The sequence below is a fragment of the Ursus maritimus genome, unplaced genomic scaffold (genome assembly GCF_017311325.1).
Source record: "Ursus maritimus isolate PB19 unplaced genomic scaffold, ASM1731132v1 scaffold_18, whole genome shotgun sequence".
In the NCBI taxonomy this organism is placed as follows: Eukaryota; Metazoa; Chordata; class Mammalia; order Carnivora; family Ursidae; genus Ursus; species Ursus maritimus.
Genome location: NW_024424230.1, coordinates 30368181 through 30380724, shown reverse-complemented (window position 1 = coordinate 30380724; position 12544 = coordinate 30368181). Strand labels below are relative to the sequence as shown.

Sequence of the window (12544 nt, the reverse complement as noted above, 5' to 3'; positions counted from 1 at the left end):
GGTGACTTGGATGATTTTGAGATACCCATCTATGGAATTTTTGAGATGATGGTTTGGGGATATGAAACAGGAAGAGTTCTTTGCAACAGAAGTTTAATTAGATGACTTTAAATTTAGAACGTTTCAGGCAAAAAATCCTTTTAGTAGCACAATAGATACCATGATATTCACACTTACAACTCAGTACATCACCTGAACCATTTTTTCTTATTTTTTACTTTTCTAATTGGATTAGTTACCTTCCTAATCAGACCAAAGTGAATTTAAAGTAGCATATTAGAAGGTAAAAGCATGATAACGGAGGTACATACAGGTCATTAAAGCAGGAAGTAACAAAGGAAAAGATTGGGGAAAAAGTATAAAAAATTAGAAAAAAGGGCAACTTGGGAATCTTTTGGAAACAAACATCGTAAATATGATAAAGGTGACATTTCATCACTGCAACATAGTGCTGGGGAACTGATTAGCCATTTGGAAAAAGAATTAAACCAGACACATACCTCACATCATACGTAAAGAAAAATTCCAAATAGATCAGGGGTTGGATTTAATTATTAAAAAATGAAGCCTTACTAGTACTTTACTTTAAATGTAGGGAAAAACTTCTAACAATGACTCAAAATCCAGAGGCAGTTAAAGAAGTGATTAGTAAATTTGACTACATTAAAAAAATTGCATGGCAAAACACTGTAACAAAGTCAAAAGACAATGGACAAACTGGAAGAAACTCTTCTTGATATATATCACAGGCAAAGGGATGAATATCTAATATATAGAGATCTTAAAACCAAGTGACAAAGCAGCAAAAAGCCAGTTGAAAGGAGAAAGACATGGGAAGACTGTTCACACATGCAAAAATAAATAAATCTCTTTAAGCAAAGACAGTATGTTCAAAACTAATGATTTTGGCCATCGGTAAAATAGTTCACACCAAGTATGTATATATTCAACCATTATGGTCATCATCCCTGCCTTCAGTCACTACTGGCAGTTAAACTGCTAAGATGGTAGTACAGTGATATCACAAGTTCACTAGTAGCTCAGCGGAAGAGGGAACACTTTAGGCTGGGTTGTCAGGGAAGATTTGAGAGTAAAGGTTTTATCTGAGTGGGTAGAGGATGTGAAAACCTTGAATATATGGAGAATGAGGGGTATTATGAGATGTTTTAAGAAGCTGGAATGGTAAATGCATATTATGGCACTAGTGAAGGATAAAGCATGTTTAGTTTCCCTATCTCAAAATGGTGATTTTTTTTCCAATTTAATTTTTATTCATTTTTAAAAAAGATTTATGTATTTGTTTTAGAGAGAGAATGGGGGGAGGGACAGAGGGAAATAATCTTCAAGCCGACTCTCTGCTGGGGGTGGAGCCTGACGTGGGGCTCAATCTCAGGACATATGAAATCATGACCTGAAATGAAAAAAATGGTGATATTAAAAAAAATACATAGGGGACAAAGTTGTAACAAGAATAAAATGTTACATATTATAAAATGGTCTTAAGTAAGCAACTGTTTATTTTTGCATTTCTAATCGGCTGTTGAAACTTCCTTTTGATGAAGTTTATGTTGTTGATTAATTATAAATAATTTATAGGAGAATTTAGTTGAGAGCAAACACCACAAGCTTGCCCGGAGTTTAAGAAGTGGACCTTCTGACCATGATCTCAAACCTAACGCTGCCACAAGAGATCAGCTAAATGTAAGAGAATTTATAAACTATTAATATAAAAAAATGAAATGTGTAATTTGGTTGCAACTGATGTAATAACCACTTCATTTGAAAGTGATTCAGATGCATGTTTTTTTCAGGTTAATGAAATCTATGTAATTTCAACAAATTTGCTTTTTCTGTGGCTTTTGTTTTTGTATTTTAATCATTTTGGGGCTCTAAGAAAATATATTAACCCTGAAAGCAGAGCTAAAAATAGTGTATACTTTCTTGATATAACGGTCTTAGAAACTGGCCCTAAGGTATTGTTTAAAGGAAGCCTTGGTGTGCACACATGCGTTGTGTGTGTTGACTTGATAGGGGAAATGTTTATTGCTTATTTTCTTTTTCCTTTTGGAAAGAAAGGGGGCTTTTGTTATTTTGATTTGGTTTATTTTTGGTTGAATGAAATGAGCTCTGTAGTTAACAGCTTTTTATATGGAGTGTGACTTTTTAAATTTCATCTTTTTCTCCCCCTGCACTCCAATAATATCCTTTTTAGACTAATAAGTACTGCAAATTTAAGTTTTGCTCTGCTGCATGTACATTCTCCCTACTTCTATAAAAGTTCTATTATAGAGATATTTAAATAAATGAAAAATTGTAAATGAAATAGAAACAAATAGGAAGACTCTATTTGACAAAAGTAGTTTTTTTTTTTCTTTGTTGTAGATTATTGTGAGTTATCCACCAACCAAGCAACTTACATATGAAGAACAAGATCTTGTTTGGAAGTTTAGATATTATCTTACTAATCAAGAAAAAGTGAGTATCTTGAATATTTTCATATGTCATATTTATCTGTAAACTTTGTTGCTAATGAATAAGATGAAGTTAAACTGCCATGGAAATAGAGTGTTACTGTCAGATTAAAAATATTTTATAGGGCAATATGTATGATACTTTATTTTTTAAATATTACAAAGGGTACACACACAAAGACACAGGTACCCGTTCGTTGGTGCACAGGTTATGCCTAGAGGCATAGTTTGGATGGGTTAAGTCAGAGAGACTTGGGTTTAGTTGCTAGCACTTCTGCTTATCCTTACTAGGTAAGGTTAGGAGAATTGCTTTGCAAGCTTGGTTTCCTCAACTTTCTAATGATGCCAGCCCTTCTTCACGGGTGAGGTAATACTGGTGAATAACCTGGCTAAGCAGATGGAGAGTATATGTTGATTCACTTCTGTCTTCATTGTTCTCACCTCTTTGAAACTGGATGACTAGCCAACTACTTATGTTATTTAAAAGGACTATAGAATTTTGGAGGAGATGTGGCTAGAGGAGAGTATGGGAAATGTAATTTGAAATGTGTGAATTGAGTTTGTGGAGTGCCATCCATCTTGGCATACAGGATAGAGACAAGGTCAGAACGAGACATTTGCTTTGCTTTGCTTTCTTTTCTTTCCTTTTTTTTGGGAAAGATTTATTTATTTGAGAAAGAGAGCATGTGTGAACAGAGGGGAGGAGTAGAGGGAGAGGGAGAGGGAGAATCTCAAGGAGACTCTACGTTGAGTATGGAGCCTGATGTGGGGCTCGATCTCACAACCCTGAGATCATGACCTGAGCTGAAATCAAGAGTCAGCCACTTAACCTACAATGCCACCTAGGCGCCCCTAGACATTTTCTTTTCTTAATGAAACCAAGGAGTAGATGAAGTTTCTGGAGAATTATGATAAATTAGTCAGCACTAGGTTTGGGTCCGGAGACTTGGTTCTGAGTCTTACTATTGCCACTAAAAAGATTTCTGACTGCTGGCCCATCACTTCACCTGTCTGAATTTTAGTTTTTCGTATTTAATATGAGTCAATTAAACAATTGTGAACTTCTAAGTGTCTTTTGGTACTTAAAATAGTCTGTAAATTCTTAGAACATAAGTTCAAGGATTAACTCTTAAGATAGAATAATAATAACCGGTATCTATTCACCAGCCACAGTGTGCCAGGGATCTTTTCAATCCCATAACAACCCCACGATATCAGTGTTAATGATGGTGTTCTACAGATGAGAGACCTGTGCAGCAGCACAGAGCTTACAGAGGCTGCCTCTTGATGTGCTCACATCTCTGAGTTAGAAGCGAACTCATCAGTGAAGCCGTGGAAAAGTGGATTGTAGAGAAAATGTTTGCAACATCACGCACATGCCTCAGCAGGAGTTCTGAAACGTGTTGGGGACAAAACATAGAAGTGTCAGGAAAATTAATATCTGTCAGAAAGCTATTATATAATTATATGAGAATGAATATGTTTTACAATCTCATGAAACAGTCTTTAGCTACTTTGTTGAACTTGTTTTTCTGAAATAATTGCATTTCTTTTAGTTTCTAAAGTAAAGATAAAAATTCATTTGCAGCTCATCTTAACTCTCCAGCTTTTCTTCTTTATCTTTTATTGAGGTCTTGGGAAATTCTTTGTAGATGAATCATATTAACTCTTCTTTACATCCTTAACAAGTGTGAGAGAAGAATTTTAAATTTACTGTAGCTTTGAGTGTTATTCTCTTCATTACTGCAAAAAAGGAAATATTCATCAATAGAAACTCAGGTTGTGATTCTGTGTTTTATAAAAAGATTGAGTTAGTATATGATTCTCAGTTAAATGAAGAATAACCTTGGTCCCAGAAATTGCATCTTGAATGTAGCACAGTGTTTTCTAAAATACACAGCGAGATATTGAATTAAACCTGTTAGAATGTATGGGTTCAGGAAGCATAGAAAAGATTTACAGAGCAGAACTGCCTTAGATAGAAAGGCTTGCAAGAAAAATTGTTTGTTTAAACAAGTAGTCACTTCCCACTGAAATTCAATTACTTCTAGATATGTGCAAAAGAAATAAAATGCTCAAGTGATATAAAGTGTGTGACAAGTTTCATTTAACTAGTTGATTTCAAGTTTTCGAAAGGTGGGTGATGAAACTTCAATTCTCAGGACATATTATAGAATTCTTATGATCACTAGAGTAGAGCAAACAATATTTTTTAATGTTTGGGAAGCACTTTTCAGTAAACCAAATATATATATTGGCCTTGAAGTGACCAGAGGAATTATTCACACAGCCACATTTGTATCTCTGTAATAATTTAAAATGGGTTTTGTAGAAAACAAATACTCTGGTACCCCTGTCCCTTAATTTATTTACACAAAGAAATTCTTTCAGTGTCAGTTTCTCAGAAAGTGATTTAGGTTATTTGGCATTTGGGCCCCGAGGCTGAAAAGATTTCCTGGAGAGAAAACAGTACTCAGAAAACAAATTGGTAGAAATTAGTTGTCACGAATTTATACTTATTTACTTCTTAATTAAATTTCATCTTTCCATCTATTTTTTTCTAAATGACCTGTCTTAAGGACTTTGGATGAAAACCCTCTAGTCTGGATTTGATGTTGCACCTAAAAAGTTCATGGTAACCACATTGTCTAGCAAAACCAGTGAAATTGAGGGAGAATTTTTAAATTTGTAGTTTGTACTATGTAGGAAGTGACTTATTTTTATGAAACCCAAAATGTGATTTTGTAACTTTCCAAACCAGTAAATGGTAAATGGCTTCTTCTTATAAAAATGTTAATTAAAAATAACTTCTTGGGGCGCCTGGGTGGCACAGCGGTTAAGCGTCTGCCTTCGGCTCAGGGCGTGATCCCGGCGTTATGGGATCGAGCCCCACATCAGGCTCCTCCGCTGTGAGCCTGCTTCTTCCTCTCCCACTCCCCCTGCTTGTGTTCCCTCTCTCACTGGCTGTCTCTATCTCTGTCGAATAAATAAATAAAATCTTTAAAAAAAAAAAACAAAAAACTTCTTAATGCCTTTTTATTATCTTTGGGGGAAAAAAGCAGTAGGAAGAGTCACATGTGGTGAAGATAATAGTGATGCACTGACTGTTCCTATGAGGCTGTTTCTGAAGTAGCTACGGAGACAGTGACATCAGGACAATAATCATGTTTCTGCTTCCTGTCAAGAAGTTGATGATGACCATAGCAGAAGTGAATTCAGTTCAGCAAGTGTTTGTTACCACTCTTGGCCTAGTATTAGTCACGAGTCTGGACTTCAAAATACCATTTCTCTGTCCTCATATAAATTAAAACTGTTTTAGGGAAAGGATATTTTTACACAATCAAAATGGAGAAGCATAAGCATGTAATTGATTAATGGTTACTCTCTTAATAAACATTTAGGTAATTACTATAATAGAAATGTAGAGTAGAATCAGCTTAATGTGCTGTGATAGGAAGGAAGTTTCACAGAGCAAAGATTGGTCTTAAAGTTTGAATAAGTTTCAGTGATATTTTTATTTGATGATCATTTTTCATGGGGAAGAAAAGCATGAGTAAGGCATTGTGTTAGGTTCAGAGACAAAAAAATGGTATGAATGGTTATGAAACAAAAAATGGAGTCAGTTTGAGCCTTGAATTCTACGTTTGGGAGTTGGATTTCACTGGCAGTAGGAAACCACTAAAGCAAAAGAATGTGTCTTAAGAAGTAATGTTTTAAGGAAGTCAAGCCGGGGCAGATTGGAGCAGATCTGGGAATGAAAAAAGAGACCGAATTAGGAGGCTCCTGTATGATTTTAAGAGTAGTGTTGGAGGGCAAGTGAAGGAGAGGAGAATGTATAAAATAACTTGGTGACACCTCTCAGGAGTGAGGCTTGAGTGCCTGAAATAAGGAAATAGGGCAAATGGAAGGAGTAGGCTGAGGAGATATTTTCAATTTTGAGTCAAAAGTATTAGAGGCACGAGTGTGATATTGTGATATAGTAAGAAATATATATTTGTTTTTTGTCTCTGGCACAGTTTCTAAAGCCCTGAGAATTTCGTGAGTGGTAGGGATGAGATGATGTCTTTTGTTATTGATAATAAGCCCCTTTCAACCTTACCTGCGTTTATCCTAATAAGGTGACTCTTGCTTGAGGGGGCTGGTTTCTAGAGGAACCAACCAAGTGATTAGACAGTTGGAATTTTCAGCCCCACCACCTAACCTTTGGGAGAGGGACTAGAAATTGCATTAATCACCACTGGCCAGAAATTTAATAAAACGTACCTATGTAACGGAGCCTTCATAAAAACCTAGAATGACAGGGTTTGTAGTGAATGTGTCCATGTGACAGGAGAGTGGCACACCTAGACTTTTATAGGGACAGAAGCTCCTTTGCTTGGGACCCTCCCTCACCTTGCCCAATGTACCTTTCATCTGGTTATTCATTTTTGTATCCTTTATGATAAACTGGCAATGATAAGTAAAATATTTCTCTGAGTTTTGTGAGCTGTTATAGCAAATTACTGAACCTGAGTTCAGTATGTTTTGTTGGTAACTTTTGATTTGTAGCCAAGTTAGACACAAGTGTGGACAACCTGGGGACCCAAAAGTTGCAATTGGCATCTGAAATGGGAAGCAGTTTTGAGACTGACCCTTTAACCTATGGAAACTTCAGTAACTGCAGGTAGTTTCAAATTAAGTTAGATGGTGGGACACCTAGTTGGTGTCCTCAGAGAATTAAGGAATTGTTTGGTGTGGAAAACCACATATTTGTTGGCAGGAGTGTCCTCGTAGAGGAATAGGTTTCTCTTCAGCAACAAATTAGAAATTTCCAATAACTTACTTGGTAGAAGTTAAAACTAGAAATATATATGGTGAACATAGTTTTTTTCAGCTCTGAAGTGATTGTGAACATGATTCTAAGAGGTTCTAAGATCAGAAGGGAGGTTAATAAAATGTTGCTGTTAATATAAAACATGGCAATAAATGTGTTAATGTTAACACTTGACATTGACTCAACATCAGAAATAGAATAACAGTAATATCAGATGATAAAATAATTAACATCAAATATTAATTATATACAAAGTACTGTTCTAAACATTTACATTCAGTAACTTTATTTAATCATTACCACAACTTTATAAGATGAGTCATTTAAAGTTAAGTAGTGTGCTCCTAATGACTCAGTTACTAATTGAGTCGGAAATTAGGATTTGACCCCAAACATTATGGCTCTAAAGCCTCTACTCTCCAGTTATCTGTGGAAACTCTAAATATAAAATTGCATCATTTGAATCCTGTACCTTTACATACGTCAATACAGCATCTTTAAAGGGCCAGAGATTAAGTGTCATCATTACTATTGCCTCAAATTCTTACACTTTGTACCATTCTCATTTCTCTTCTCCTTGTTTCTGTCTTTATTCTACTACCTCTTTGTTTACATTTGTGACATTCAGCATTATAAAGTTGTGAATTTTTTGTACAGTGCCTTAAGTTCCTTGGCAGCATCATGATCTATAAATCTTACTAGTGAATCTGTAAATCTGAGAATCTCGGGGCTAGATTGTTTCAGTTATTGAATTGAGTACATCAGCATGCTGCAAGATTTGCTTGTAAGTACATATCCACACATTTCTATTAAGACTGCTGATGTGCTGTGAAATGGAAAAGTTTTGCTATAGTTACTTAAGAAGTATTGCTTTGTTTTGACATTCAACATAGAAATACATTTTAGAAGTGAAAAATAAATGCATGGAATAAGTTAGAAGGGTAGTCTGTGTTCCTACATGGAGAAGGGAGTACTCTGCTAAATGGCACGTGGGAGGTACAGAAGAAATGGATAGCTTATCTTGCAGAAGTCAGACTCCAATTGTAGGGATACGAATGCCCACCAAAGCATTTGGCAGTTAGAAGAGTATCATTTGAATGAAGAAAGTAAAATTGAGGCAGCTACTAAAGGAAGAGCTCAGAGTTGCTGAAAACTTACTGGAAAAGGATGAGTCTTTGACACAAGCTGGCCTTGAAGATGATGCTACTATTTGGGTGAGGAGCTTGTAGATACGAGTTAGACAAAGTCATGTAAAAAATAGGTTAGCTTAGTTGAAGCATAAAGGGAGAATGAGAGGTCACCTAATTAGAGAGGATTGTGGTGAGAAGTATCATTGAGTATTTTGGGAAAGAAGCCAAGGTTTTATTGTTATGGTTGTATATTGTTTTTTGTTTGTTTGTTGTTGTTTTTATAAATTAGATTCTATCATCTAATGGGAAACCACGCTATAACCATATGGCAGTTATCATCAACTATTAGAAAAGCTGTCCATGTGGTGGGTTTAAATTTACTCTCATTCTCCCCAGTAAAACTGGTCAGTGGGAAGAAATTACATGAAAACACATTTGTATTTTGGTACATTACACTTAAAAAATAAAAATGCCTTCACTATCTATAAAAACATTGGGTGCTTTGGAAATTAGTCACTGAAATTACTTAAATATTAGGTCTCTTTTTGGTGGGGTTGTTAGAAGATGAATTTCTGTTGACAGTTGGAGAGTCATTCTAACATCACTTCCAATGTGAGGTGAGGGTTTATATGAAATGATTAGAAGTGAAACTGGTATTAAGACACTTAGCTAGAAGGCTATGCCAAACTCCAGATGTGTGGTGTAGTGAGAATCAACTTGAGGAGAAAATGCAGGAAATATTGCTAGGAAATAATGGTTAGGAATGGGGAATGGATTTAGGAGATCAGTATTGGTGGAATAATGTCTCTAAGGGGCATGGGTTTAGCTAATTAGGAGCTGGCAGTGTCTTAATCCTAGGGGGGATCCATCTGGTGAAAGATGCATGGGCTGAGAGTTAGTGGACCTGGAGTTTGGGTGTAGATTGTCCACCATTTTGAGGTGATGGATAAGCCACTTAACTACAGTGAGATTTTATACAGTTCGAGCAGTGGACTAGATAATCTCCATTGTGCTTTTTTGCTTAATTTAGTTAAATCAAGAATAAGTTAGGGGATGGGCATCAGGGTTCATTTTATGTCATACTAACCAGTAATTGTGTTTTGTTGTCCAAAGGACATTTTCTTGAGAACTTGATTAGTTTACTAATGAAAAGATTTTAGTGGGACAGAGTAGGAATTTAAAATTTTAAAGTTATCTTTGTTCAAAAGATGAAATCGTGGAGAAAAAAGAAAATGGGATCAGCCTGGAAAGTGTTCCCAGTAGGAAGATGTGACAATAGAGATCGTTTTTGTTTGTTTGTTTGTTTTTGTTTTTTTTATGGAAAACAAATATACATCCGTTTTAAAAGAGCATTTATTATGTATGCAACCATGAGTGTTGTGCTCCAAGGTCATTTACTTACCTGGACGATCTTGTGAAAACTTTGATAAGTATGCTGCCTGTCTAAAGAAGTGAGGTTCCAGAAAGGCACGACGAACAGGCAGCTGAATCATAGAATATTTGCTACTGCTTCTGTATTTATCTTTCTGTGGAGTTTTTGATTGTCTATCTTTTTAAATTGTTACTTCTCTGTATAAGAGCTGTACATATTTAATTTAGTTTGAGCCCTCATGTCTGAGTATCTGGGAAACCCAGTGATGTGGGGAGGTGTTTGAGAGTGAGGTTAGTGGTAAGGATTCTACCCTCACTTGACTTTGGCCTCTTCATTCATTGGCTGCAGTATTTTATGTCTCATGTTGATGTTATAAAATGAAGGTTGTCTTTAAGGCATCACATGAGAATATGCCTCATCTCTTTATTTCCATGTCTTGAAGCCTGCAGTATTTTAAAATAAAAAAGGAAAATGAAGAAAAGCCAGAGAAAACTTAAAAATTCATAGTGCTCTGTAAGTGGTTTAACCTGAAAAATGTAAAGTTACAGGGACCATGTTTCTTTTTTTTCTCTATCCTGTAGTATTTTTCTAGGATCATATATATGTTTAGTGATTACACAAGGAGTCTGTCATCGACTCTGTGACTCTGCCATCAGACCAAGCGACTCTGCCGAGTCACCCTTGACCTTCCTTACCCCAGGTAATAGGCTGTTGTTTCTAATTTTAAAATCTTTTCTGATTTTAGGCCTTGACAAAGTTCTTGAAATGTGTTAATTGGGATCTACCTCAGGAGGCCAAACAGGCATTGGAACTTCTAGGAAAATGGAAGCCAATGGATGTAGAGGACTCCTTGGAGCTGTTATCCTCCCATTACACCAATCCAACAGTCAGGCGTTATGCTGTTGCCCGGTTGCGACAGGCAGATGATGAGGTACGTTATTATTCATTACTTCTCTTTGGGTACTTTTTTTCTTTTTTTTTTTAAAGTGGGCTCCATGCCCAGAGTGGAGTTCAGCACAGGGCTTGAACTCATGACCCTGAGATTAAGACCTGAGCCAAGATCAAAAGTCAGACACTCAACCAACGGAGCCACTCAGGTGGCCCAGACTGGGTACATTTTAAACTAGAGCCTGATTATAGGCTCTATAGCATACCTCCCCTGCCTACCCCCGTTTGTGTGGGTGGGGGGCAGGAGGGAGAGAGAGATTTTTAGAAGGGAAGAGGATATACTAGGTGTGTTTTCTGAAGTAAAATTAAAATATTCCTCCAAGGACTCTTCTGTGAAATGAAAATTTACTTCCTGATCTGTTACATGATAGGACAATCTCTCCCAGGACATTTACCTGGCAGCAGAGCTTGTATTGCTCTGTCTGGAAAAAAGAATTCTAATGAAAAATGGTTTAATGCAGCACCAGCTAGGGAATAATTCAGATCCCCTCTATCAGTCAGTATACAACAAGCCACATTTAATTGCAGCCTTGAAAAGCCCTTGGGGCCTTTAAAGCATAGAGATGCATGGTCATCTTATTCTCCTTCAAACTTCTCCTTTAAACTTTCAGTGGCTAACAATTATATGTATATGTAGATTTTCTGAAGGTGGTTTTGAATCCTCTGGAAAGCAAAGACTGCAAACTTTATGCTGGCTATTTATATACATAGAAAGCCACCAGGGAAGGAGGAACACTCTGTCGACACAAAGCAGTGCTGGATTTTGAATTTTAGTAATTGCTAATAAGATGGAGTAATCCAGCAATTTTTTTTACTTATTAATTTTTATAGGGTGGATGTCTTTTCCAAACATAACCTAATAATTTATGCTAGCCTGCGGGGCTTATAGGATATGGGATAAGTCTTCTCAAACCTCGATACATATAGGAATGTTGATCCCATAGAACAATGAATATCTTTTAAAAAAATCATTTTGAATTCATAGTAGCAAAACACAGCATTTACTAGGTCAATAAGGATGATGTATGTCTGTATTTAATTATTGTAAAATGTAAGCAATAAATAGTGCAGTGAATGCTCACATGTAATTTACCCTTCTTCAGCAGTTGCCAGCTCATAGTTGGTCTTGTTTCATCTATAACACCATTTATTTCCTTTTCTCCATTCCCTACCCTCCACCGGATTATTTGGAGGCAAATCTCAGATATTGTGTAATTTTATTGGAATAGGGTGTTTTTCATTTTCCTGTTAAAAAGCAGTCCTAAGCATTGTGATTCAGCATATTATCTTTCTTCCTCATTGTCTTTACTGTATCACAAGTAAAAATTGAAATGTGGAAATACTGTAATATTTATTTTGAAATTCATTAGAAATTTAACTTAAATCATTAATTCTCTCTGTTTGACATGAGTCACAGAGTTTAGCTAAAGACCTCTGGTCTGTAGTCAAGACAGCCTCTCGATGTGGGTTCAGAATTTAAATAGAAAAATTTTAGCTCCTCATTTTTTTATTGTCTTACTTAAGTTCCCTCACAGGCTTGTAAACTAAGTATTTGATTGTCTGTGGTGATAGCCATATTTGTGCAGGTACTGAACTATTTCTAGACCATTTTATAATTTTTGTTATGAGGTAGAGGATAATGATAGAAACATTATATACACTTTAAACTGCAAAATATGGTAGTTTTTTGAGTTTTTATTTATTTTTTTAAATATTTATTTGAGAGAGAGAGTGTGAGTGGTGGGAGGGGCAGAAGGAGAAGGAAAAGGAGGGAAGCAGATTCCTGGCTGAGTGGAACAGGTTGAGGGGC

At 36.0% G+C, this 12544-nt stretch overlaps 1 protein-coding gene across 1 annotated transcript in view; it reads left to right on the top strand.

Moving 5' to 3' along the window:
- The window catches only part of PIK3C3 (phosphatidylinositol 3-kinase catalytic subunit type 3), a 138226-nt gene that overhangs the window by 45192 nt on the left and 80490 nt on the right, over window positions 1-12544 (top strand). The window contains exons 8-10 of the mRNA XM_008691401.2: window positions 1597-1701; window positions 2383-2475; window positions 10532-10717. Coding sequence (XP_008689623.2) covers window positions 1597-1701; window positions 2383-2475; window positions 10532-10717 — 384 coding nt within the window. The remainder of the gene's footprint in view (window positions 1-1596; window positions 1702-2382; window positions 2476-10531; window positions 10718-12544) is intronic.